The sequence below is a fragment of the Panthera onca genome, chromosome F1 (genome assembly GCF_046562875.1).
Source record: "Panthera onca isolate mPanOnc1 chromosome F1, mPanOnc1 haplotype 2, whole genome shotgun sequence".
Taxonomy (NCBI): Eukaryota; Metazoa; Chordata; class Mammalia; order Carnivora; family Felidae; genus Panthera; species Panthera onca.
In genome coordinates this window covers 69,230,323-69,256,204 of record NC_138355.1, presented here as the reverse complement: position 1 = coordinate 69,256,204, position 25,882 = coordinate 69,230,323, and the positions used below count along the sequence as shown (strand labels likewise).

General features: G+C 59.1%; 1 protein-coding gene across 7 annotated transcripts; it reads right to left on the bottom strand.

Moving 5' to 3' along the window:
- Nucleotides 1-4,936: 4,936 nt before the first annotated feature.
- LOC132677794 (SLAM family member 8-like) lies at nt 4,937-15,526 on the bottom strand. 7 transcript variants are annotated; one of them, XR_014136456.1, is made up of 7 exons: nt 15,276-15,521; nt 10,225-10,623; nt 9,550-9,846; nt 8,079-8,213; nt 7,791-7,876; nt 6,697-7,533; nt 4,947-5,777 (listed from the first exon to the last, which is right to left on the bottom strand). XR_014136456.1 is itself a non-coding variant. In XM_078440892.2 (6 exons), the coding sequence occupies exons 1-6, from the start codon at nt 15,346-15,348 to the stop codon at nt 7,441-7,443; spliced, it is 1,083 nt and encodes a 360-aa protein (XP_078297018.2). In that variant the 5' UTR covers nt 15,349-15,521; the 3' UTR covers nt 4,944-7,440. The 7 variants fall into 7 exon arrangements, 5 of the variants coding, with proteins under 5 accessions (XP_078297020.2, XP_078297021.2, XP_078297022.2 ...); XM_078440892.2 differs by having other exon boundaries at nt 4,944-7,533; XM_078440893.2 differs by having other exon boundaries at nt 4,946-7,533; nt 10,225-10,617; nt 15,276-15,519.
- Nucleotides 15,527-25,882: the final 10,356 nt, after the last annotated feature.

Genomic DNA, 25,882 nt, shown 5'->3' with positions numbered 1-25,882 from the left:
GAACGGTAATTTGGAGGCCCGTCTGGTGAGGTCTGGGACTCCTCCGTCGGACTCCCTCGCAGATTCTTACACAAAGCTGTGTGACTTTTTGTCAGTCTCCAGTAAGCAAGTCCCTCTGACCTCTGCATGTGTGGAGGCCTCTCCTGCCCTGTGGTTGATGTGTGGTCAGTCTCCTGCCCTGTGGTTGATGTGTGGTCAGAAACCTAACAACTTGCAACCCAGACATGGGGGCGCCTGGGCGGCTCGGTCGGCCAAGTGCCCGACTCTTGATTTCAGCTCAGGGCCCGGTCTCACTCTTCGTGGGTTCGAGCCCCACGTCCGGCTCAGTGCCGACAGCACAGGGCTTGCTTGGGATTCCTTCTCTGCCCCTTTCCCGCTCACGCTCTCAATCTCTCTAAAGAAATAAATAAACTTAAAAAAAAAAAAATTAACCGAGACACGGTCTCTCATACGGGCCTTTCAGCCTTTCTCTAACCCGCCCCCCTCTCCTCCGAACCACACTGTGGCGTGCCTTCGGTCGTTGGCACGGCCCCGCGTCTGCTGCTCACGGGACCAGGTGTCCCCTGGCCTGGGGGCGGCTCCCCCCAGTGGCCGTCAGTCTTCAGGAGACTCTGTTGCATCAGGGGAAGCAGGTGGGAGGCCCCCAGCAGCCCAGGGCTGGCCACAGGCCTCCTTTCCCTCCCAAGGATGTCTCTGATTTCGGAAGGAGTCGTGGCTCCGAGGGGTCAACACCACTGTCCGGCTGACAGCTTCATAAGTGACTTGTTGCAATGCAGTCATCCGAGTGTGCTCAGAGGACCGGACTTCACGGCAGAGTGGAGCTTGCTGTGTTGAGCGTTTAACCACGTGGGGACACAGGCCGTGTGGATCTGTGTTTGTCCACCAACAGACCGGTCTGAGCAGCAGGGCAGGCACGTCGGGGCTGCAAGGGTCCTGCTGGAGCCTGCTCTCGTGTGCAAGCTCCACTCGCAATGTGACCAGACGCGCCCGCTGGTGTGGTCTCGTGGCTCAGAAAACACGCGGCTGAGGACCGTCGTCGGGTTACGTGGTCATTTGGTGTGGCCCATGGTCTGGCGCTAGGTGCCTACTCGAGTCCGATACCCTCTCCGTGAGAGGAGAGGTGCTTTCCACGGAAATAGTGGTTCTCTTCACCCCAGAGGAACCTCTGAGTTTTCTTCTGTCAAGAAGGGTCGGGTCTCAAGATCACGTCAAAGCCCCGTGGCTCCAACACCACAGGGCCGATCACAGGGCCACATACACTGTAGCCCCAGCCGGAGAACCTTCTCTTGTCTTCCAAGTGGGGGTGATGTGTGAGTGGAGTGACGTCGCACACCCGTTGTGACACGCTCGTCAGTCACAAACCCTTAGAAAGCCTGGTGTCTCCTTCCCTATGAAGGGGCAAAAAGTGACACAGTTTGCTTTCGCCTGGAGGGATGTGCTGATGTTCCCTAAGTGACTGGACCCCTAGAACCTGTAACAGAATGTGAGGAACCTTGATTTTCAGGAGACTTACGGTCCACTTCCTGGCGCTTTGCTGCGGCCCAGGGCTCCAGGGTACCCGCTACGTCCTTCTCACTTGCTCGCGTCACAGGCCGGATGCCCACGGTGGGTCCGCATGACGGGAGACGGACTGAGACTTGGCCCCAGCAACAGAAGCCGCGTTCCCACGGCCGGATGCACCCCGAGCAGGTCTGCTCCTAGGAGACCCCGGCGGGTGCCCTTTGCAGAACGAGCGGGCAGCTCTGAGTAGCTTGTCCGCAGGCACAACGACACTCAACTTCGGGTGAGCTGACGTGGGGGCTGGGGGGCTCCTGGACAAGCCCAGACGAGGGACAGATTCTCTCAGGGCAAATGTTCACCACCTTCCAGCCGCAGTTACTCAACTGCTTCTGCGACGCACCTCTGTAGGAGGGACGGGGGATGTGGCGGAGGGCGAGGTGAGGCTTCTGCCCTCCGATCGCCCACGGTGCAGGGGGGGACTAACGACGCGGAAGCTAAGGACGTCCCCGCACACAAGCAGCATTTGCCAGCCGCGCGGGGACCGGGTGTGGAAGGGAAGCAAACCCAGGAGAGAGATCCTCACCCAGGCTCGATCTGGTCGCTGTTTGCAGAAGAAGTAAGGGAGGCAGGAACTTTAGTCTCGTAGAGACGCTCCCGGGGGAGAGTTGACTGGGACCCACCATCCGGTCTATCCCATTAAAGCCCACGCATGTGGAAGGTGGGAAGGGGGGGAGAGGGCAGAGGGAGTCGGGGCGCCAGGACCCTGGCACCGGGCGGCCCCGGCCAGGACCGGGCCCTGTCCCCTCCACCTTGGATGGGGACGCGGGAGGAGGGAATGAGGTCAACTGAGCGTCCCAGGGCTCATCCACCCAGATTTCGCCTCCTGCATCATGGAGCCTCTCACTTCCCGTCCTGCAGCCCTGTAACTGGACGGTCAGAGCCGCACCCACCGTGGCCACGTGTCCAACGCCTTCTCAGGGACTCTGCACCTTTAGTGTCCTCCAGCCTTCCTCGGCGGCCCGTGGCTTCAGGTAGGCGGATGGAGCCGGACCCCGGCTCCCGGCTCCACGTTCGTTCCTGTTCGTCTGCCTCCCCCTCTGGCTGCCGCCCCTTTTACCGTTTTCAGCAGCGTTTTCTAAACACTCAGCACGGGAACATCCTCTCCCACGAGCAGGAGCAACACCATCGCCTCCGTTCTCCTTGTCCCACGGCTGAGCAGGAGCAGGCAGGGCGGGACCGTCCCCTCGTGACCTCGAGGCTCCCTCCCCTCACCCCTCCGCCCTCTTCCTCCAGTTCCGGGGCACGGTTTTCACGCAGCGGCCGAGGTCCCGCCGGGACAGAAGGTCCCCCGGGAGTCCCCTTGGGCTGGGGGGATGCCTGGGACAAGGGAACCGTGACTCTCGCTGGGACGGTCAGTCAGAGTGGGAGAAAAGCAGGGAGAAAAGAGGGCGAGGGAGAGGATCTCAGGAAAATCAGCCGCCCGGAGAACCAAAGCCCGGGGTGCGCAGCGGGGAGAGAGATTTGTGAGGGGCCTTCAGTGTGGGCGCCGGGACGGGGTAGGAGCAGGACAGGCAGGGGATGGCCAGGGGGCGCCTCGGCCGGGGGCAGACGGGTAGCTGCACACACGGCTGGGGGTCAGCTCCCTCTGCGACCACACTTCCCGTCTGGCTCGACAGAGCTGGGTTCACAGTCAAAGGATAGGAACAGACATGCCGTGGTGTCCCTCCGGCTTCTCCAGGGAAGCAGAGTTAAAGGGATGCTTGCAAGTCTAGAGAGATTCATTGTACAGGTTTGGCTCACATTCTGACAGAGGCTGGCGGGCCTGGAGTCTGCAGGGAGGGGAACCAGGCTGAGACAAGGGAAGGTCTCCTGTTGAGGTTCAGGCCAAATGGCATCAGCCTGGACACACAGGGAAGAGCCAGTGCTGGAGGTCTCGTCCCCTGACCGTCTGCTGCAGAAATCTTTCCTCCTCAGGGGAGGTCAGACTTGGCAGCTTCCAGGCCTTCACCCGATGAGATGAGGCTCACCCACATTGTGGAGGGCAGCCTGCTTTACTCAGAGTTTATCCTTTTCAGTTTATCTCATCCCACGTGTCCTCGCGGAAACATCGAGAATGATACTTGACCGCAATTCTCGGCACTGTGGCCCAGCCGGGTGATGTATAAAATGAACCACCAGATCGCACAAACACGAATCCAAAGAAATGTAGAAGGGCTAAATCATATCAGAGAAAGTAGACTTCAGAGCCCGGGAAGTTACCAGGGGTAAAGGAGAATAGCGGACAATGACGGAAGGTCAGTTCAGCAAGACGTGACGAGAACCCCCGACGTGTGCCCACCTGAAGACGGCACGGCACCAAATACACGTGGCAAAATGGCAGAACTGAAAGGGAACAGGTGCGTCCACCATCGCAGCCAGAGGACCCAGCACTCCCGTCCCGGCAGCGCGGCGAGAGGCGGACAGTCAGCAAGAACACGCGACGCTAAACACGACCACGGACCAGCCTGACCCGGCTGATATCTGAGGAACACTCGGCCCCACCAGAAGCCTGCAGAGCCCTCTCAGCTCCCAAGACAGTGTCCCATCCTGGGCCGGAACACAAACCTCAACGATTTTTCGCGTCCTGAAATAATGTGTTTTCTCGGACTGTGACAGACCTCGGGTAGAGTTTAATAACAGAAAGATGACGGGAAATTTCCAAACACTTACGGATGAAACGAAACAAGTCTCCGTAGCGCAAATGTCAAAGAGGGCGCCTGAAGGGAAATATCTCAACATTTGAAGTGAGCGGAAATGAACGTACAAGACATCAAAACGTGGGAAAAGACGCGAACAAGGTGCTTATGAGGAAATGAACATGATTCAAAGCATAGTTTACCAAAGGAGAAATGCTCCAAATTTATAATTTAAGCATTTATCTTACAAATCTATACAAATACGAGCGAAACAAATGCAAAGCAAGTGGAAGAGAGGAAATAAGAAAAACGAAGGTAGAGAAAATGAAACCGAGTGATGTAATAAAACATATTGACAGAAAAGCCGACAGCGAACGTCGCTGTTGAAGGTGGAAAACTGGACGCTTTCCCTTAATGTTGGGAACGAGCCAACGGTGCTTGTTCTCACCGCTCCTCTGCAGCATCTAGGGAAAGTCTCATCAGATGCACTAAGGCAAGAAAAAGAAATCAAGCAAGATATAGATTGGAAAGGGGAAAAGAAAAGCTGTCTTGATCACAGACGTTACTTATGTTTGTCTACGTAGAAAATCCCAGGAGGGGCGCCTGGGTGGCTCAGTCGGTTAAGCGGCCGACTTCGGCTCAGGTCACGATCTCGCGGTCCGTGAGTTCGAGCCCCGCATCAGGCTCTGGGCTGATGGCTCAGAGTCTAGAGCCTGCTTCCGATTCTGTGTTTCCCTCTCTCTCTGCCCCTCCCCCGTTCATGCTCTGTCTCTCTCTGTCTCAAAAATAAATAAAAACGTTAAAAAAAAAAAAATTAAAAAAAAAAAAAAGAAAATCCCAGGAATCTACAGAAAATTCCCCAGACTAGTAAGCGAGTTTGCCAAGAGGGCAGGATAGAGGCCAACGGGGAGGGGACTGACGGGCCATTGTACCAGCAGGATCGAACAGACATGTAACAGTTTGTGCTGCAGGCCGGGGGCGGTCACGGAGGCCCTGAGCCGGTGTGCGGGGGCAGGTGGGGCCATGTGGTCGCGCACAAGGGGATTAAGGGGGGGATGGTCCCCGGTGCCAGGGAGCCCCATCAGGATTGGGGTGGTACCCTGGTCCTGTGTACCTCATGCCCCTGACTCTCTGGTCTACACTGAAAATAAGAATCATTTCAGACTTCAGGTCGGGGCTCTTCTCTCACTGACTGTGTGCAATGAGGTTAATCATACCAACCACCTGCTATAGTTCATGTAGCCCAGCGTCCAGGAGATGCTTTTACCTGCTCCCTGCCCACGAGCAGGGGTGAGGTTTCAGGACCCCGGGGCGGGGTGGGGGAAGAGGCTTGTTTCACAACATTTACTGCAAGGTTCAGACACAGCCCGGCTCTGCCCCCTCTCCGGATGCGGATACCGTTCTCAGATACTTAGAATCGTCCTTTCAGTTGCAATCTGGATGTTTCTGGAAGCCTTAGTTCTGAGGCACGCGCAGCTGCTTGGCTGGAGGCTGGTGTGTGCGTGCTCCCTTGTAGAAGCTGAGGTTTTAGGGGCGATTACCTCGTCTGCTTTCCTCTGATCTCGGGGGATCCACCTGCTTCCGGTGGAGCCTCAGGCTGAGCTGGGGAGACGGACAGGCAGGGACATTTGAGACCCACTTCTGTCCTGCTTGGATTACTAATTCTGGCAAATAGCAGGCCACTCTGTTCGCATGGGGGGGGGGGGGGCGGGAAGAGGTAGAGATGGAAGGAGAGAGTTTGTGCGTCCAAGAGGTGACCTGAGGCTCAGGTAGGCGACCAGCCTCTCCTCCGAACGGAACACGCACATTCATGGCCTGAAAACACTTTCCCTCCTGTGGGGGCCGAGCCCCTGCTCTGTCTTGCCCGGCCCCTGGATTACAAGAAGGGAAGCTGGGCTGTGAGGGCAGGGAGAGAGGGCAGGGAGGACACAGCGCAAGGGTGAAGAGGGGGAGCCGAACCCACAGCCCCAACAGGCGGGAAGCACGTGTGCCAACCCAGGGTCTGGTCCTGTTTCCTCTTGAGTGAGTGGCAGAAACCGCTAAGGCTTCAGCGTCTCCGGCTTTCCTCTTGCAAGTGCGACAACAAAATAAACTTGTTGCACCCGAGGCGCTTGGCACAGGCCTGGGGCCTCAGAGGCACCGGATCTGGGCCCCTGAGCAGGAAGGAAGGAGTCCAGGGTGTGGCCCATTTCCTGAGAAGGGGCACCTGCTGTGGGTGGAGGTGGCAGCTGATGCGTGGGGGTCACCCCTGGGGGCTCTAGGGGTCCCCTGAGGTGGGGCCCGGGTGCGGGATCAGCCGTTCAGTAGGCGGAGCCCCAGCCAGGGTGCAGGCTGCAGGGAGGGAGCCAGCAGGGTCAGGGGGACGGACCAGAGAAGGGGTGCCTCAGACGGGGCCTCACGTGTAGGGAAAGGTCCTTCTTAGACACGAGGAGCTCAGTGTCCCCCGTGGGGACAGGAGAGAGAGGGAGGCAGAGGTCAGTAAGCAGTCAGGGAAAAGTTAACTGGCAGAACGAGAACTCACTTATCAACTTCTGCTTTTTCCTGAGAAACAGGAGCCCTGCCAGGTGCCAGCACGACCGGTCAGAAGGGAGGAGGTTTCCCAGGACGCGGGAAACCAGACGACGGCTGGGACCCAGGCCCTGGCTGCGGTGCTGCTCGGGCTCCCCCAGCTGTGCGGCCTTGAGACTCAGCCTTTCTGGCCTCCTGCTCCTCGTCTGCAAAGTGGGCACAAGGACACCCAGCTCACACAGTGTCTGCCAGGGCCCAGTGAGTGACGAACGAGGAGGGTGACGAGATCAGTGCCCGTCACGGGGCCAGGACTCAGCAAGCCCTGGCTAGTGCGACTTTGTATTCTTTTACACAGCTCTCAAGCACAGACTGAGCCGGCTGGTGGTGAACCGGTCGAGGCTGGAAGTTGAGACTTCGTGTCGATGGGTCCCAGAGGCCGAGGGTCCGGACAGGACGACGGACGGGGCACAGACGTGGGGAGAGTGGGCTCCGTTGACGGTTGCCAAAGGGGCTGAGGCTGAGCGGAACCGGACCACAGCTTTGGACTCGTTCAACGACGAAGGTCCCCCTCGATCTGCCGCGATGTGTGTCTTCCGCTTAACTTCTGCACGACGCGTCCGCATAGAGATTCGCTGAGGTTGGATGAATCCGGTCCCTGCTGAGAGCAGTCAGAGGGGGAGGGGGCACGACCAGGGCCGCAGGCATCGCGCGCACAACAGAGGTGTCGGGGGGAGGCTGGATTCCCTGCTTCTTCCAGTTAAATCACCCTCAAGCCCTGGCCTGGGTGGCGGACCTCACTGTAGACTGTCGTGAGCGGTGTCTCCTGTTCGAGATGTGGTTCCCCCGAACCCTGGAACGCAGACAGAGGGTTCCTGCCACAGCTGAGGGACAGAGGGGCCCCAGAGGGACCCGCACAGATGCCATGCCGCTCACGTGACCTCCCCCCAAAGCGCCCAGCACTGCACGGACCCCGTGTTAACTCTGCCCTGTCTGGAGAGGGATACAGAGGCAACGAGGCCAGAAACTGCTGATCCCTGGGTTTGACACACCCACACCCAGGCACAGGGACATGGGAGAACCCAGGCTGACCGCCTCGCCCGGCCTTACCTGGTCCCTGCTCTCCCTGGAAGTCTGCTGGCTCAGCTCTGCATACTGGATGCCATCATCATGGTCCCTGTGCTCTTCCTGGGACCCTGCACGAGAGTCCCACCGATGGAGCTTGAATCTGAGCCTTGGAAACCTGTACCCTCCCCCAGCATGCCCCCCTCGGTCACGCCCACACCCACCAGCCTTCTGCAGGGACATCCCTGAGCAGCAAGACGCAGGGGGAAGGGAGCTGAGGGTCAGTGGGGGCGGGGGGAGGTACGTGGGCACGGGAAGGAGAAGTGCACCTGCCTCTCCCAGGCTCCAAGCTCTGCTTCCTCCTACGTGAGCACAGAAGGTACAGTCCAGCTCCGAGGATCAGCAGCACGACCACAAGAGCCCCCAGGATAGCTGGCAGGTGGGCAGACCCGTCCGGCCCATGTGGACCTGTTTGCCTCCCACACAGACAGTGAAGAAGGATGAGACAAGAGACAACGTCACATGCCCTTTGCCAGGCACGTGGAGACGTGTGAAGGGACCAGGTCTCGGCTGGAGAGGGGGGAACACGGCAGGTCCGGTCGCTCAACCAGCGCCGGGCCCTGCTTGGGGCCGGGGTGCTGAGAGGGACAGGACAGGGTCCAGGCGCTTGAGCACCTCAGCCATGGGGGAAGGGCTGGGAAAAGGCCGAAGGCAGCCAGTCAGGGCCATGGTGGTGCACTAGAGGTTCACAGCCAGTACATGGGTCTCCAGGGAGGGCTTCCCGGAGGAGGTGAGGGCCGAACTGAGTTGAGGGAGGAGCCGGAGGGAGGAGGGTGAGTGGGAGGCAGGAGGCTCCTCCAGAGGGGTAGCGGTCACTGAGGGACGAGCTTCCCCGGGGACTCAGGGATGCTGAGGCAGCAGGGGGACGATGGGGTGGAGGGACGAGGCGGCACACAGGCAAGCTGGTCGCTGCTCACTCGGGGACACGCTGACGGTGAGCAAGTCAGGTGGGGAGGCCGAGGTGGGACAGGAAGGCAAAGCAGAAGCAGCCGCGGCCCCTCCCTCTGGTGTCCTTGGCCACAGCATCAGCTCTCGGTGGGGGGGGCCCTGTGCTCCTGAGAGGAGGTGAGGGGTGAGGGCGGCTCAGCGGGGGCTCCTGCAGGGCCCTGAGCAAACGAGGTGAGGAGCCCCGCTCGAGGTCAGTGCCTGCTGCTCGGGACCCCAGCGGGGGCTCCTGTGGGCCGGCAGGGGTCACACACGGTGGGGCAGCTGCAGGCAAGGGGTCCCTGGACGGGAGTAAGTGGGGAAGGGGAGGACGCGGGACGGGAAGGTCTGGGGGAAGAAGGAGCAGCCTGGCCAGAGGCTGAAACCTGGGGAGCCCAGGACACATCCGGGAATCCAGGCGAGCACTTGGGCGGGAAGCGTGTCCCCGAGACCGGAGACGGGCACACGAGCCCCGACGCCTGAACCCTGCAGGCCGCGGCTGGCTCGGCCTCCCTCTGGTCGGTGGCACCGACCACTGACTCTCCCCCCTCGCTTGCTGGAAACCTCCTGGGACACACAAGGACTGAAGGATGAGGCAGGGGTGAGGTACCGAGGGGGCTGCCTGGACCAGCAGGGTGAGGGGTGCAGAGGAGCAGCAGAGAGACACCGAAAGGCAGAAGCAAGCGGGATGTGCCTGCCAGCTTCCTGGACGGGTGACGGGTGGCAGGAGGTGACCTAAACATGGGGGACAGAGCCCGGAACCCTCACCCAGGGGGACCTGAGCCCCGGGAGTCCCCCCCCTCTGACAGAATGCACTCACCGTGGGCACAGACTTCCCCAAGGTCCCGGGTGGCAGTTTTCCGGTCCCCTGGGTTGCTAACCACACAGGTGATGCTGGGGCTGGGCTGGCTCAGGGGCAGCTTCAGAGCCAGGGTCCAGGGGTTGGGGGCCGGTCCTGGGACTCCTCTCTCCTCCAGCTCCCTGGGGAGGCCTTTGCTCTCCCAGGACACATTCACGTCCTCTCTGGGTCCTGGGGCGTGGCACTCCAGGGTGACATTGCACCAGTCTGGTGTGATGGATGGAGTCTTGTTCAGGATCTGGGGGCGGGGCACGGGCTCTGGGGCAGGAGGGACAAGAGGACACAGGGTCATGTGAGTGGGGAGCATCATGCCTCATGCTCTTTTGGGCGGAATCTCACTCTCGCCCTGGCATCCTCCCTCCAAGGATGGATGGCATCCTCCCCCCACTTTACAGATAAGACAGACTTGACCCAAATATACAGCGAGTGGCTATGAGGACGGGAGCCACTGCGTGAAACCTCAGGCGTGATCTCAGCTCTGCCTCGACTTGTGGTGAACACACTGCGTCCAGTTTCAAGGGAGAAGCCAGAGCCTCAAGTCTGGGGTCTGGAAGGGGTCCTGCAAGGGGGGCCAAGGACACTCCCAGGGACAAAAGGAAGGGGTAAGTATGTATTGGGGGAGGAGCCACCACCTACCGTAGACAGTGAGGTGGAAATGCCGGTTCCTTTCTCTTCCCCCTGTTAAGGAGACTCGAGCCCAGTACTGCCCACTGTCCTCAAGGGTCAGGTTGTCAATCCTCAGGGTCGTGGTGTTGAGCACATGGACCCTCTTCTCGAACTTGTCCTGGAAGTTGACCCATTTTGGAACATCTTCCCCAGGAGACACGTACAGGAGGAGTAGGTAGTCGGACTTGTTTTTAATGCCCCAAGAAATCTTCTCCAGCTTGAGTCCTGGAGCTAATTCTGGACTTCGGGTCACATGAAACGACACAGAACCTCCTTGAGCTCCCGTCAGAGAAACCGGGTTTCCAGAATCCTCCACTTGAGATCCAAGAGTTCCAGAACCGTTGACCACAGTGCTGAAGGCGCCTAGGGCTTTGGAAACAGACACGGAGAGTGTTTGGTCATTGACAATAAGGAGAAAACCCCAGAGCCCATGGCGCTCATGAAATCCGCCCAGTAGACTCCCTTGACCCCGGGAGGTGGGACAGAGCAAGAATTTGGAGCCATGCTGGAATCGGGTCCTGGTCCTCGTGGGGCGTCCCCTTGAACCCGGTCCTGACCTGCTGTTCCGCAGTGTCCTCGCCGCCTAACTCTGAGAGTCTGGACGTGACGACATCAGGGTCGAGAGCCCCCAGCACATCTGGGCCGATGCCAGGTGCCCAGCGTAGGAGGCAGCTTCCACCGTGGCTGCCCACACGCTGTGGGAGCCCGGGCCCTGGAGTGGGGGCCACACCCTGTGACTTGCTCTGGAGCGGAGTGGCCCAAGGTCAGGCTCAGGGAGGCTGTGCTACGGGAACCCGCACTCCAGTCGCTCAGGGGCTGAGACAAGGGGAGATTCTGAGACTGAGAGGGGTCCTGTCACACAAAGTAGAGGCATCACGCCCTGGTGGCTGCCCCCCCAGGGCCACAGCAGGGAAGGCACACAGGGGAATCGCCCGTGGGGGCTTCTCTCCCTCCAGAAGCGGCGTGATCTCTGCTCATGGGTTTGGCCACCTAGTCACAGGGCCCTGGCTACCCACTCAGAACTGGAAAATGTGGGAGAAGATATGATGGGTAGGTGAGCTCTGCTGTGCCTGCCACGAAGACCATGCTTCCCCAGCCGGTCCCCGAGACACCCTCAATGTCCTTCCTCAGTCACCTCTTGCAGAGCCGTGACCAGAAGGAAAGGGCCTCTGGGCCTCCCTCCAGACGCCAAAATGCCCCATGCGGCACAGCCCAGGGCACCTGATACCCTGGGTCCTTCTGGAGACCGGGATAGGAAAGAAGGGGACGGGCAAAGAACGACCTTGTCCTGAAAGGAAGACCCATGTGTCCCCTGCAGCAGGGCAGGACCGCCTGGGGGACCGCTGCCTGCCAGGGCCCCAGACCCGTCTCCAGGTCCGTGAGCTGTCCTCACGCGGGGCCTGCACCCTCACTGTGTTCACATCGTTCCTGGCTCTCCCAGGAAGCAGAGAACCCAGAGAAGGGCTCAGGCCAGTATTGCTTGTAGAAGATTCCAGATCCTTCTACGCAATGATGTCCTCACTAACTCCCTCATTCCGACAGCAGGCGGCTGCATCCCGCCTGACGCTGCCCGGCCTGGACGGCAGGTCCCTGTCCCCACGTGCCAGCTGCTGTGTCCCATTGTGATTTGGATCTGCTTGTGTCCTTGGCATGTTGTGTCCCATTCTCGTAAGAGAATCAGCCTGTTTTCTAACACAGATAACGTAACTCTTCTCCAACGCGCACATCACCTCTGTCTGTGGACTCTGGCCCCGCTCTCAGCCTCAAGAAGCTGGATGTACCCGTTACTTGTAAGGCTTATTGGTTTTACGTCTTGCAGAAAAACATCGGCCCCACAGCAAAAGTGTGCTGTGAACTCGGTCTGGATGCCTCCTAGAACTTCTGCAGTGTTGGTGTGTGAATGTGACCGGAAGGGACTGTGCTTGGGTCTCAGACCAGGAGGTCCCTTGTAGCAGGGCGGTGAGGACCGGGGGAGGGTCCGGGAGGCGGGAGTCCTCTGCTTTTGCAGCCTGTGGCTTCGGGCAGTCATGTAACCTCCCTGCCTTCTCCTTGATTCTCTGACGAGGATACAATGACCGTGCTCCCCTCAGGGAACCGTTGCCAGGGTGTCAGAAGGCGAGAGCTTTCCCCTAGTTGTGAGCTGTTCCCATCAGGACGATGCTTGCTCCTGGCAAGCACAACTGGGGTCCGCCCCGAACTTCCCAGGTCCCGGATGGAGCCCTGTTCTCCCTACCAGCTGCCCTCTCGGGGTCTCCTCCCTGGATTCAGGGACGGGCTCCTGGGAGACAGACACCGATGGTGCCGCCCCACAGGCGGCCACGGGAGTCAAAGTCCCGCCAGGCCTCCGCTCAGAGCCATGAAGCTCCCGGCTGTGTCCACGGCAGCTGGTTTCCATGGTCCCTGTCAAGTCCACGCAGCGGGAAACTGAGCACACCTGTGGGGGGGCAGCGTCCTAGAGACGAGGGAGGGCCGGATACTGTGGCTCCACATGGTGTGGGCATGTCCCCATTTCTCTCCACTGGGCTTCCTCGTGGCTCTAACATATCGTGTGTTCATCACAGCTAGCCTATGGATGGTGCAGTTGGCTGAAGCAGAAGGTAGGTGTGGGTCCCCCGCTCAGGCTCCTCCAGGAGTCAGATGCCCAGGGCGTGTATGTTTGTTCAGGCAGCCGCAAACACCATCAACCCGAGCGCACGCAGCATATGTTGGTAATTGCACTTTGAGTTTCCTGATGGCCGGGACAGTGCGCCCTCGATCCTTCCAGTCCTTCTCTGACTGGGCTGTGAGCACTTGCTGGCTCCCTCAGGAATGAATGGACCCAATGAAGTGTCCGGGGAGACCCAAAGGCAGCTCCCCGGCTAAACGGTCAGGGCTGAGCTGATGTGGAAATAGGCAAAGTTGGCTGCAACTTCCATGAAATTCGGAGAAACAGCCCTTGTTGCAACCGGGGTGGGGGTGGGGACGGTGCACTGGGCTCCGGGAGGGACAGCGATTCAGCCTCCACTGTGGTACCTTCCCGAGGGCTGTTCACCAGCAATTCTGAGCCAACAATGACTGTCTCGTGCCCCCAGCGTTGGTGAGAGGGGCTCAGCACTAGGGAAGCGGAGAGAAAGGAGGTGGCATTTTGTGCTGACCACAGGCGGGCCTGCACGGCTCTAGCCGGGCCATGGGTTAGCGGCTTCTTATCGGTTCACCGCTGTGGCTCGTGTCCTGAGCCTGCCGTGCACACAGAGTTTGCAAACACCGGGGAAGGGGCTGCTGGCCTTCACACATGGTCTAGAAGACCCTGCTCAGGAGTGGAGACAGACACAGCAGAGGGTCAAGGATTGTGAGCTGAGCTTCGAAGAGACGATATCCTTCCGACCTGGGGGGCTGAGCCACTGACGGCGGAAAGCCTAGGCTCCTGGTTTTGAAGGGTCCTCAGCTGTCCGTCCCTGTCAGCACCCGGGACTAGGACAGGATGGAGACAGAGAGCACAGGCCTTGGAGAAGGCAAAGGAGAGTCCTGTCCAGATGGGGGCACCCAGGCCCAGGATGTCATAGTGGGGAGGGCCTTGAGGGGACCTTTCACAGAGGAAGGGGCTCCGTCACTGGTGAACTTAACCCTGGGTCATGAAAGGCAGAGACAGACCTGGAGCCAGCTTCGCTCTCCCCCAGCCCAGGGCTTCCCTTGCAGGGAGCTGCCTATACCTCTCCCCCTGCCCTACCCTGCCCTGCGCAGGGGCTCATTCTCAGCGGTTCCCAGCAGTCCTGGGCTCTCACGCCCCAGCTATTCTCCTGGGAAAGGGCACCCAGGTACCTGTCCGCCTGTGGCAGGGCAAGACCTCGGGCACCTGCTGGGAAGGAGGCAACCAGGGAGGGAGGAGGCTCAGCCCTCAGGCTGCAGGGGAGGGCCTGCCCCCCAGGCTGGATGGTGAGCCTGGGCTTCAGGAGGCTGGAAGCCGACTCAAGCTCGGTTGAAGGCAGTGAGAGCTCTCAGATCAGCAGAAGGTGCTAATCCCAGAGAGGAAGGACAGAAGGACAGAAAGACAGACGGCCAGGGACACAGGTGGCTGTGATCCAGAGAGCCAGGCTTTATTTAAAGAAGATAAAATTGAACATTCAACAGTGAACATAAAATTTTCCATATCCTCCCTTCCTTCCTTCTTCCTTCCTCCTTCTTTCTACCTTTTTTTTTCTTTCTTTCCTACATAATTTTCCAATCCAGATGTTTATGGAGAAACTCTATGTAATTTCAGATATTTCTCCAGTCAATTAAATTGAAAGAAAGAGAAAGCCTACGTTTTTTTTTTATTAACAAAATTATTTGGATAACAGGGATGTCAAAGCCTTATAAGCCAAGCTCATGTCTAATGAGAAACGCCCTGTTTACAGATGCCCCGGAGTCGCGAATTTCCTAGAACCCCAGTACCCCCCTTCCCCAGACAGGCCAGGGCACTCAAGCAAAACATTGCAGGAAATGAAATTCCCAGGAATCCATGGCTCTCGAGACCTCGGTCTTGTCTTTTGTTTTTATTTCATCTGTTACACGAAGGCAGATGGTCTCGGGGGAAGTGCTAACGGGACTATCTGGGTTTCATCAGGACAGTCTTTCTTGCAGTTCCCTTTTGGGGACCTGCTACTTCCCTTCCCGTCACCCCGTTCACCCCGTCCCGGGGCCCTGATTATCAGTGCCCTCTGACATCCACACCCTTCCAGCAAGTGGGCGCAGACACCCTCAAATTCCGGAGGCCGCCCTCCCTTCCTGGTTCCTTGTGTCCGTGCCTTCCTCTCGCCCCAGAAGCGGGACCAGCGTCCTCCAGCTCTGACGGGGACCCTGGGTCGGCCCCCTGCTCCCCTCACAGCTGCAGAGGCAGCCTCTCCCCTGTGCCAGGCGGGTCCCGGCTCAGAGCCAGATGCCCCCCTCGTGCTCCCTGACACAGTTGGTATTTCGGGCTGTTCCCCACAGACATCAGACACACGGGACCCCCGCCTCCCTGCCCCGCACACCGGCCTCCCACCCGGGGAGCCCGGGCCACTCACTGAGGACGAGGCTGCTGAACCCCAGGAGCCGGGAGGCCCAGCACAGGTGGGGGTCTTCTGAGCGGGCTCCCATCACAGGCTGCCTCCTTCAGGCTTGGTCTGGGCCAAGTTGGCTGTGGAGGAAACATCCAGAAGGCAGAGGCAAGAGAAGAGGCGAGCTTCTGCTCAGAACACTCTTAGGCTCTTCCCACCCCAAGGGCGGAGCTAACTGTCTAGGACAAGCTGGCTGGTCTAGATAAGCCATTCAGATGCTTGCTCTTATCTCTGGGACCTGCAGTGACACTCGGGAAGGCTGGTGGAATAAACATAGGAACCCCCCCTCGGTGAGGCGCTGTGTGGGAGACGCCCTGTCCTGTGGGCAAGACAAGCCTGGTGATCTCAGCTCCCCAGCTGGCAGCCAGCGGGACCCCTTACCTGTTTCCCTGGGTTCACACTCTGCCCAGGCAGCCCTGCTCCCCAGGGCCAGCCGATGGCCAGGCCCAAAGTTGCACAAACCACTGTACCAGGGACACAGTGACCCCCCTGCTTTGGGCCTGTCCTCTGTCTTAACACCATTGAACGAGTCAAATCTCCTTTCTGATTTTCTCTGCACTTAACTGTCGGGTGTCTAAGGAAGATGCTCTGAGCACAAGAACAAAGCGCTTTGTGGGAAGGGCCCACCCCCATACCCCAGTGCAAACACGGGCATTTCCCTATTGCCGGCACCCCAGGCCCTCCGGGCACCCAGACCCGCCCTGCCCCCCCCCACAGAAGGCAAACCCCCCCAACAGGGCATCACCCCACCAGCTGTCCCCCTAAGGCTCTGCCAGCCCTGGGCCCGCTCTCACACACAGGCAGGGGGCAGGGACGGACTCCTCCCTCCACAGGCTCGGCTGCCTCAGACTCACGGCCACCTGCTGAGGGTCAGGCCTCTTCTCCCCAGACAGGGCCCCACGACCTCTGAGAACCTTGTCTCCCGTGGACCCTGGGGGAGCAGCACCATAACTCCTCGCTGGCCGTGCCCTTTCCTCGCCCACGGAGGCTCCCCCCAGCTGCTCAGAGCCTCGGATCCTAAGGCTGGACCCCAGGATGGCTGGGGACATGTACTGAATGTAGTCAGCCTATGGGCTGGGAAGTCCCTTCTGGGGATGTGGAAGCCCATCCTAAGGGTGTGGACGACCATCGCAGGTCACTCAGCAGGGCGGAGCAGGGTCTGGGCTTCTAACCGTGACATCTGAGACCCAACATCCCAGCCCCTGTCCCTTCCCACCGTGTGGCCTCCAAGAGTCCCCCCGTCCACTCTGGGCTCCCCGACCTGCTCTGCGCTCCTCAGACAAGAGAGCATCAACACCGCCTTCTTCCCCTGCTCCCGTCCCATAACGGGGACGGTCCTTCAGAAGGCTCAGTCCCTGGCCTTGCGGTTAGAAACTCCTCGGACGGAGGCCACACCCGGGCAGCTCACCACTGGTCACTTCGGCGTGATGGGGAGCAAGTTGGCAATGCCCCTGTCCCTGTCCCTGTCCCTGCACCCCCGGGGAGCACCTCGGGGGAAGAGTGTCTGCTCATCCAAACCACTGCGTGGGGGGTGGGGCCCAGGGCCCAGGAGGGAACCCCCAGCAGCTGCAGGTCAGGGACACGGGAGGGGCCGCCAACACACGTGCCACGCCGGCACCCCACCAGGGACATTTCGACCCCACGTGCTGATCTCTGTCACTCGTCGCCGTCCTGGGCAGCAAGAGCTAATGTCACCCGTGCACAGCGTGTCTGGTTTCTGCGGTTCCCAGGCTCGGTCCCTGCCAGAGGCGGCAGATATCAAGATTAGCGTCCATTTTACAGATGAGCAACGTCGGGGCCCATTTAGGGTATTTGATGGGCCCACGGTCTGGAAGCCGGGACATGGCGGGGCCAGGCCCACATCTCAGGCTCATAGGCCACTGGTCTGTCCAGACCTCAGTCCCTCCTGACCTTCAGAAGCCCCACTGGAGGGGAAGGGGGAGGGAGGCCAGGCCTGCCCCCGGACAGCCTCTCTCCTTTCTCACACCCCCAGGCAGAGGAAACAGGCCCTGTGGCCTGAACCCTGCAGCCAAAGAGGCCCCTGCTGACCACAGCCTCCCCCCTACACTGCCTGCGTCACATGTGGGCCAGCGCCTCCAGCCCTGCTCACCGTGGGGCTTACTTCTCCCACACTCAGCCGCTTCCGGAACTTTCTAACCAGACTGGCAGCAGCTAATGTAGATCATGACCCTGAGACGGAGAATGCGCCCTGGGCAACATGGCTTCTGTGCTGACCCGCGGGCTTCGGGCTGGAAACCCTCCTGGACGTGCCGGGGCCACAGTCAGCTGCTGGGAGAGTGGCTTTAGGACCAGACCCAGTGAGAATCTCATTCCCTGCGTGTCCCGGGACAAATGGCTCCACGGACCTAAGCCAGTGAGCTCTCAACACGGAGGGATTTGGAGACGCTCCAGGGGTCACTGGGTTAATCACCGGGACTGTGTGGGGCCAGTGAGGTCACCAATGCTCCGGAAAGCCTCCAATTGTATCCAGAATGCCCGTCTCCAGGAGAAACCTCCTGCGTCCGGAATGTGTTGGCTTTACTCCTGAGCAGATTCCCAGCAGCTCCCCGTCCTGACTCTACATTTCCCTAATTTCCTTTCATAGAAACAGGACTGACCTTGAGGACGGGAAACCCCTGAGGATAGAAACTCCTTCCGTCTCCAGCTCCCGTCAGCATTTCAGGTCAGGAGCCCGCGGCCCGCTCCCGTCACAGAAATGTGAGGGTATATTGTAGACGCTCACCAATAGCACAATGGAGTCTCTCCCCCAGGAGACGGAGGCCACTGAGCCCAAACATAACGCGCGCACGTGTGGCCATCGGACGGGGACCGACAGAAGAGGAAACGGGAAATGCGTCCACCTCCCGCGTGCGCCGGAAACAAACGCGAGATACTGAGTCACATCCACCCCAAGGTCGCACCGCCGGGTGGATCCTGAGTGCACACGGGCCCCGCGCGCCTGGCGTCTCTAACAGCAATCCCAGAGGGAACGGGACTAGTGATGAGGCCCTCCCGCCCCGGGGTGCGTGAGCAGCCGGGTCCTGCCTGCACTGTCCTCCCTCGGGACACCGGCTCTGACACGGCCCGGGAGCCTCCCCCCGATGAACCTCAGGGCCAGGACCCCAGTCAGGACACTGCCGTCTATTGCCAAACCCCTCAAAACCCCCCCACCCGGGCGTGGAAGGGCCCCTCCCTCCTGGAGATGGCCGACCCGGGGGCGGACCCTGGCCACGTACTCAGACCTGCCTCCGACCCTCCAGGCCCAGTGACAGCGGCCTCGGCCCTTTCCAGCTGGTGAGGGTCCAATACTCCGTCCCTCCCCCCCTTCCTTTCCTGGGCCCCTGCCGAGGGATCCTGGGGAGGGGGGAGGCAAGCCACTGTCCCCATTGTCTGTAGGGTCCCCAGATCGAGGAGGGCCTGCTTGCCAGACTCTGACAATCGGAGCAGGGCCCCGACCTGACCTGGGGGAAAATTACCGCTGAGGATGCCACCAACCTGTCGTTACATCTGGACCTGGAAATAGTTCGACCCACATCCCGGAGCAGACGCCCAACTCTACTGTCCTAACAGAATCTACCTGTGGGGTCTCAATAGGCCTTGTGGGCCGGGGACATCTGGCACTGTGTGTTCCCGAGCAGTGCTGCCTTGCATCTTCGGGCGGTTGACATTATTGAGCGCCTACTGTATGCCAGGTGCCGAGGCCCCTCACTTGACGGAGTCCCGTGTCTCAGGGCACCCGAGCATGATGGACAAGCAGAGCAGCAGGACCAGGACCCCCTCCTCCCCGGCTGGGGGTCCCCGTCCGGCTGGGGGCGAAGTCAGGAGCTTCCGAAGGAAATCGGGGCCCCTGAGGTCCAGGAAGGTCTTTCCATCTTGCGTCCTCAGGTGTCACGTGGGCCATGTGGGTAGTGGGCACGCAATGCATGTTTTCTGGATGTGAGGAAGTCTCTACTCCCACAGACCTTGCAGAAGAATTGGGACAATTCTCTGGGCACCAAGCTTCGATGTGGGTCACACACCGCACCAGATACAAGCAGACGATGCCTCCCACAGGCGTCCCCAGCGATGAGGGCCTGAGGCTCTGAGCTGACCTCTCCCTGAAGGTTTTTCTAGACTCAGGTCAGAGCTCAGAGGCCCTGCCCGCCTGACCTCTGCTCCTCGGGCTTCTGACCACCCAGTTCCCACAGATCCGGCCAGAGAAGGCTGCCTGTTCCCTCCACCACTGTCCTACCCCGGTGAGCACCTGCCTCACCCCTGCCCCAGCAGGCCCAGACCCAGGACCCGGTGCAGGCTCACGATGGGGACAGCGACCGCGGGCTCTGTGCCTGGGGTTTCTCTGACCCTGAGCCCTCACCTCACCTTGGGACTCAGCGAATATTGGAGGAGTGTGGCCAGGTCACCCAGACATTAGCTGAAAAACAAGCAGAAATGACTGAGGCTCATTCTGGGTCCTGCACACCACCCACCCCTACTGGTTTTGGGGGCCCATCCTCCTCCCGATGGGTCTGCACCCCCACTCAACCTCCCATGAAGTCGTCACTCCGTTCTCCAGGGCAGAGGGTCTGTGGGTGCTCCAGGCCCCCAGGGCCCTGTGCTGGACAGCCCGCACCCCCAGACCTCTCACGCCCGCTGTGCCCAGCCTGGCCTCCGGGGTCAGTGATCGCCCGTGCTCCCCCTGTCCAGGCAGCGCAGCCCCCTTGTGTGTCCTGCAAATCCCTGAGGCCCGGCCACAGCTTCCCCCGGGATGAGCAGGGGGCTGGGGCACGTCCCCTTCTCTTCCTGCCAACCTCTCCAGGTGATTCAGCCCTTAAAGCCTGTTCCTTAACCCACAGGTATATTCAGGAATTCCTCCTGAAACCTGCTGCGCGACTAAGAGACCCACCTTGCAAAATGGCACAAGACCCTGGAAACAGCAGTGGGGACACAAAAGTGCCCTTTTAAAAGACAGAGAAACAGGGGCGCCTGGGTGGCTCAGTCGGTTGGGTGACCGACCTCAACTCAGGTCATGATCTCACGGCTCGTGAGTTCGAGCCCCGGCGTCGGGCTCTGTGCTGACAGCTCGGAGCCTGGAGCCTCCTTTGGATTCTGTGCCTCCCTCTCTCTCTGGCACCTCCCCTGCTCACACTCTGTCTCTCTCTCTCTCTCTCAAAAATAAATAAACATTAAAAAAAATAAATTTAAAAAATAATTTAAAGGACAGAGAAACAAAGAGAGGAAACTGAGGCACCCGGCTGTTTGTCCAGCCCCCCCCCCCCCCCCACTGCCCTCCCTGAGCCAGGCGGCTTCGCTGCACCCCCACCCCGGACCTCCCACCTTGTACTTCCCTCTGTCTCCACTTTCCAGGTTCATGGTCCTTGCCTCGGTTTCTTTGAAGAAATGTCCCAAGAGCCTCCGTATTCTTCTGCCTCCGAAAGTCAGATTAAACCTGTCCCACGTGCTTGTGTGAAATCACCGGCTGAACCTGCAGCAGCCCCGTCCTGTCCGGGAGGGTCCTGGTGAAGAATCGGGCTGGGACCCAGAGCGGGGCTCCCCTGGGAGAACCTGGTCCTGTTCCTGGAAGGGATCCTGAGCAAGCCTCCCGGGAGGGGAGCCGTGTGGACCGCAGACACAGCTGTGTCCCTGGGGCCCCGGGGGAAGGGGCCCGGACTCGCTGGGGGAACGGGTGGTAGGAGGAGGCTGGGAAGCAGGTCAGTTCCACAGATGGAGCAGACAGAGTGGGGACGTCCCGCCTCCTGGGGAGCCCGGCCCTCGTCATGTTAAGGGGGGCGGGGCACAGGCTTCAGCGTCCCCCGCGTGCAGGGCCCTGTGCAGGGGGCTCTGCGCCTTCTCCAGGACCCCCTGTGGCTCCGCGGTTCTCTCCTCCCCACCTGCTCTACAGAGGTGCGGGCACCCGCACCAGGACGCGCGGGAAGAAGGTCGGGATCCGAGTGGGAGGGGCCGCAGATGACAGACCACAGGCTCTGTGACCCGCCTTGTGTGCACCCCCAGAACAGGCCAACTCGGCCATCCCGTTCCTGCTGCCTACGGAGGTGGTCCAACTGGAGAGAGGCGGCAAGGGCTCACGTCTGGGGACGGGGACTTTGGGATTCGTGAGGACACAGGGAGACTCCTGGGGGCCGGGGCGTCCCTGTCCTGACCCCTGCTGCTTATGTGGAGTGTTTCTTTAACTCATTCACCTATAGGTTTATGCTGTGATCTCTCTGTATTATTCCCACAACTGGGAAGGTCTTTTTTAATTTAATTTAATTTTTTATTTTTATTTTATTTTATTTTTTTTTAAAGGGAGGGTCTTTAACAGAGAACACTGTGGACAACTTTTGAGCATAAATTGTTCCCAATATTTTTGGTTTTTCTGCCTTGGGCTTTATTCACAGATGTGAGTGACGAGGAACATGCTGGGAACAATTCACACTTCTCCCTACTCACCGCCCTTGTGTGTCTAGAACACCAGTAACTTGGAACATGAGCCCAGGTTTCTGAGCTGCTTGTATTTTCTCTTTTCAGATTTTCTACACTCATTCCTGAACACGATCCCTTGGAAAATCCTGTCATATGTGGGCTGGTGACTCGTCTACATTGTGTGAAGAGAGGGTCCCTGAGGGAGAAACTACCAAGGACTCAGGGGGGCCTGGGGGAACTGGAGAGGCTTCCGGAGCCTGTGAGGATCTGCTGTCCCTGCGGACGAGGAGCCGTGCGCGTCCTTCCGTTTGGGGCCACTCATCCTGCTCCACAGCAGCGGCTCCTGTGTTGCCAGGGACCCAGAGCCAGCCCCGCCCTCCCCCCACCCTCCCCGCCTCCCCCCCCCCCCCCCCCCCCCCCGGCATGGGCAGGAGCAGGTGCACTATTGTGTGCCCGACTCCACAGTGATCACTTTTCTTCCATTTAATGTTTCAACCTGTCCCAAGCAGGCAGGTGCTCTCCCATGACCTGGGTCCTCCCGCAGTTCCCTGCAGAGGCAAACTTAAACCCGAGTCAGTCTGGAAGGAGCCCCCCTTCCCAGAGATTCAGTGTCTGGAAGGCTCCGGTTTGGGAGAAGAGGCAGGTTATTCAGACGCCCAGGTACCAGAAGCTCCTCTCCTGCCCCTACGTCAGCTCAGTTTTGAGAACGGGACGATCAGAGGGCTCCGAACTGGGGTGCGGAGGGCAGTTGGCCGCTTTACGAGGTCACTCGCCGCCAGGCCGTGGCCTCTCGTGCCACAGCAGCGGGAGGAGCAGGGCATTTCTGCTGGTGTGCTGGCTGCAGGGTCCCCGTGTCCCCTGTTTCTGCCTCCTGGAGCCGCAGACCAAGACCCTGGGCTGGGCCTGTGCCTGTGGTTGCTGGGAAGGACCGGAGGGGAAGACTGGGCCCGAGGGCACCTGGCGGCCCCTTCCCCAGCCGGACCCTGGGACACAACACCAAAAGAACCCACAAACGCGCCGCTAAAGGTCCCAGAGGCCAGAGTTCAGGGCTGTCACGCAGCTGGAAGTTTGGAGGAAAAATCAGAAAGCGTGAGAATCTAGAGGGACTGAGACCCCAAACCAGAAAGCAATGTGCCAACCCCCTGCCTGGCAGCTAAAGAGTTCCCACAAGAGGGAGACCCTGGGGACCCGGTGAAAAGAACAGCACAGCAGAGGGACCACTTACAGACAGATGGAGCCATGCAAACCGGAGCTTTTTAAAAAAAAATTTTTTTTTTTTGGTAATGTTTATTCATTTTTGAGAGACAGAGACAGAGAATGAGTAGGGGAGGAGCAGAGAGAGGGAGACACAGCATCGGAAGCAGGCTCCAGGCTCTGAGCTGTCAGCACAGAGCGGGGCTTGAACCCACGAACCGTGAGATCATGACCTGAGCCAAAGTCGGACACTTAACCGACTGAGCCACCCAGGCATCCTGTCTCTCATAATTTTAAATGCACGTGGACTGTATGAGTCAGAAAATCTCACTCTTGGTTGTTGACTCCAAAGGCCCATTCCCAAAGAAATGAAAACCAAAGCTGAGGCCAGCGGAGACGAGATAGGTGTCCAGGGAGGGAAATTTCCCCCACCCGGGGCCGCTCTTGCAAGACCCCGAGAGCGAGTGCCTCCTTAAAGCTTGCACCTGATGCTTTCCCTGCCTCACCCTGGTCCCAGCCCTGAGCAAACGTGGCCGCACGAAGACACGCGTGTTCGTGGCATCGGTGTGTGTAACAGCCCAAATCGGGAAACAGCTCGAGTGTATCTGTTGGTGGGTGGGCAATCACGCTCTGGTGCATCCACACAGGGCAGCGTTATTCAGCACCAGGGAGACGCCAGCCACGAACAAGCATGGAAACGTGGGGGGCTCTCCGAGGCACGATGCTAAGCGGAAGGCGTCAGACACAAGAGATCACAGACCGCATGACTCCATTTACATAAATTTCTAGAAAAGACAAAATTACGGAGTCAAAAAGCAGATCGGGCGTTGGTTGCCTGAATCCAGGGGGATCCAGAGGGAGGGGGACGGATTGAAAAAAGGGTTAGCGATGGAAATATTCCCCCCCTGCATGGTGATGGTGGCTCCCTCACTGGGTACCTCTGAACAAATGCGTGCATTACGCATCCTTCAAGGCAAACAGGATTTGCTGGGGCCCTGAGACAGGCTTTCAGGCCCCGAGGCTCACGGACAATCTCGACCACGGGGGGAACCGATCCAGACGCCAGACAAGGGTTTGTCCAGCCCTCTGTGTCTCATCTTCCCAGGACCGGGTGAGGGGTAGCATGCGCTGGGAGAGTGAAACACATGTTAAAGAAACAGACACACCCGTCCTTACTCACAAACAGCAAATGCTTCCGAACCAAAGCAGAGGATTCCAGGGGCCAGTGGAGCCCGGGAACCACCGAGGGAAGGGCGTGGAAAGGTGCAGAAGTGGGGGGAGCAGGGTTTGTGCTTCATCAGCTATTTTTTTTATTGATGTGTAAGGTACGTAGAGTGGAAGTTACCAATTTTAAGTGTACAAGATTTTCTCATGTTTCCCGGGGCGGGGGGGGGGGGGGGAGAAACGTAACTTTCCTACAACTCTGTCTTAGATTCATTTAGGTTTTTTACTTCTTGGGTTGCCGTGGGGACCGTTTGATCTGCCACGTGCCTCAAGATATGAGTAGGCACGCCTGGGGGGGCTCAGTCAGTTAGGCGTCCGACTCCTGATTTCAGCTCAGGTCATGATCTCGCGGTTCGTGAGTTCGAGTCCTGAGTGGGGCTCTGCACTGACAGAGTGGAGCCTGCTTGGGATTCTCTCTCCTTCTCTCTGCCCCTCCCCCACCCGCATGTGCTGTCTGTCTGTCTCTCTCTCTTTGTCAAAATAAATAAAATTTAAAAAACCTTAAAAAAAGATATTTTGAGTAAAACTGTGCCTCCCCTTTCGGTTTGGATCCTCCTTTCAGAACCATGTGGTTGGGCCGGATGTTGATGTCTGCGGCTACTCAGTTACTGCGACAGGTGGGTTTAGACACGAGAGGCCATGGGCTGCGAGCTTAGTCTGTGGATTTGCTCTGAACTTGCTAGGAGAACTTGCACCTGAGGCGAGCGGCCTGGGCTTATGACGTGGTTCCATTGCATGGTGACAGGAATGCCCTTTTGATTTGTGTGTGTGTGTGTGTGTGTGTGTGTGTGTGTGCGCGTGTGTGTTCATTTTTGCACGGCCCTTGTGTAGCCAGCACCATTGGCATCATTATCTCTAGGAGCAGAGCCTGGAGAAAACAGCACGCTGGCAAATGTTGCTTTTTTGCAAACCCTTCTGGGAGAAACTGTTGGGTGAGATAAAGAGCTTCGCAGAAGTTACAAAGTTTCTTTCTTCCTTCCTTCCTTCCTTCCTTCCTTCCTTCCTTCCTTCCTTTCCTTCCTTCCTTCCTTCTTTCCTTCCTTTCTTTCTTTCTTTCTTTCTTTCTTTCTTTCTTTCTTTCTTTCTATTTTACTGGAAAAAACCACAGCAGACTGTCTAGGCTGCCACAGGGCTAAGAGTTACGTTCACTTGGAATCAAGAAACTCCCCACACTTGAGACGCTCGTTGGTGTCTGGGCAGAGCACCCCCTCCCCGCCCCCGCCCCAGCACGGTGGCAAGAGTGTGGAAGTCACAAGGTGCTGTTTGGAACTGCCCAGCGTCACGCGTCTTGTGCGCACTAGCACCGTATGAAGGCAGTGGGAGCTCAGGCGAGCTGGGGAGGGACGCTCCTCACCTCCTACTTTAATTTTCAGAGGCTACGGTGTGGGTGGCGCCCACGCGGATCGCCAGCTCTCCGGTTGTCGTCCAGCATTCTACAGTCTTCTGCTAAGGCCCCTTTCAGACTCTGCACCGTGAGGTCCAGAGCTGAGGCTGCAGAGCTGAGCTGAGCCGAGCTGGGAGGGGAACCCACATTCTTGGCCTCGCAGGCAACACCAGCGGCATCGTCTCCTGGCTCTGGGGTCAGTGGTCTTCGATGCAAACGCCGGCAGAGGCGGCTGTGGTGAGGGCCCTGGGGCTGCGAGGGGCTGTTTGGCTCCTGGCCATCTGGGCCCCGGCCACACCTCGAGGAGGCGCAGGAAGGATGGAGGGGACCTGGCAGTTCCTTCTTGCTGAGGTCCCCGAGATGTCTTTGGCTG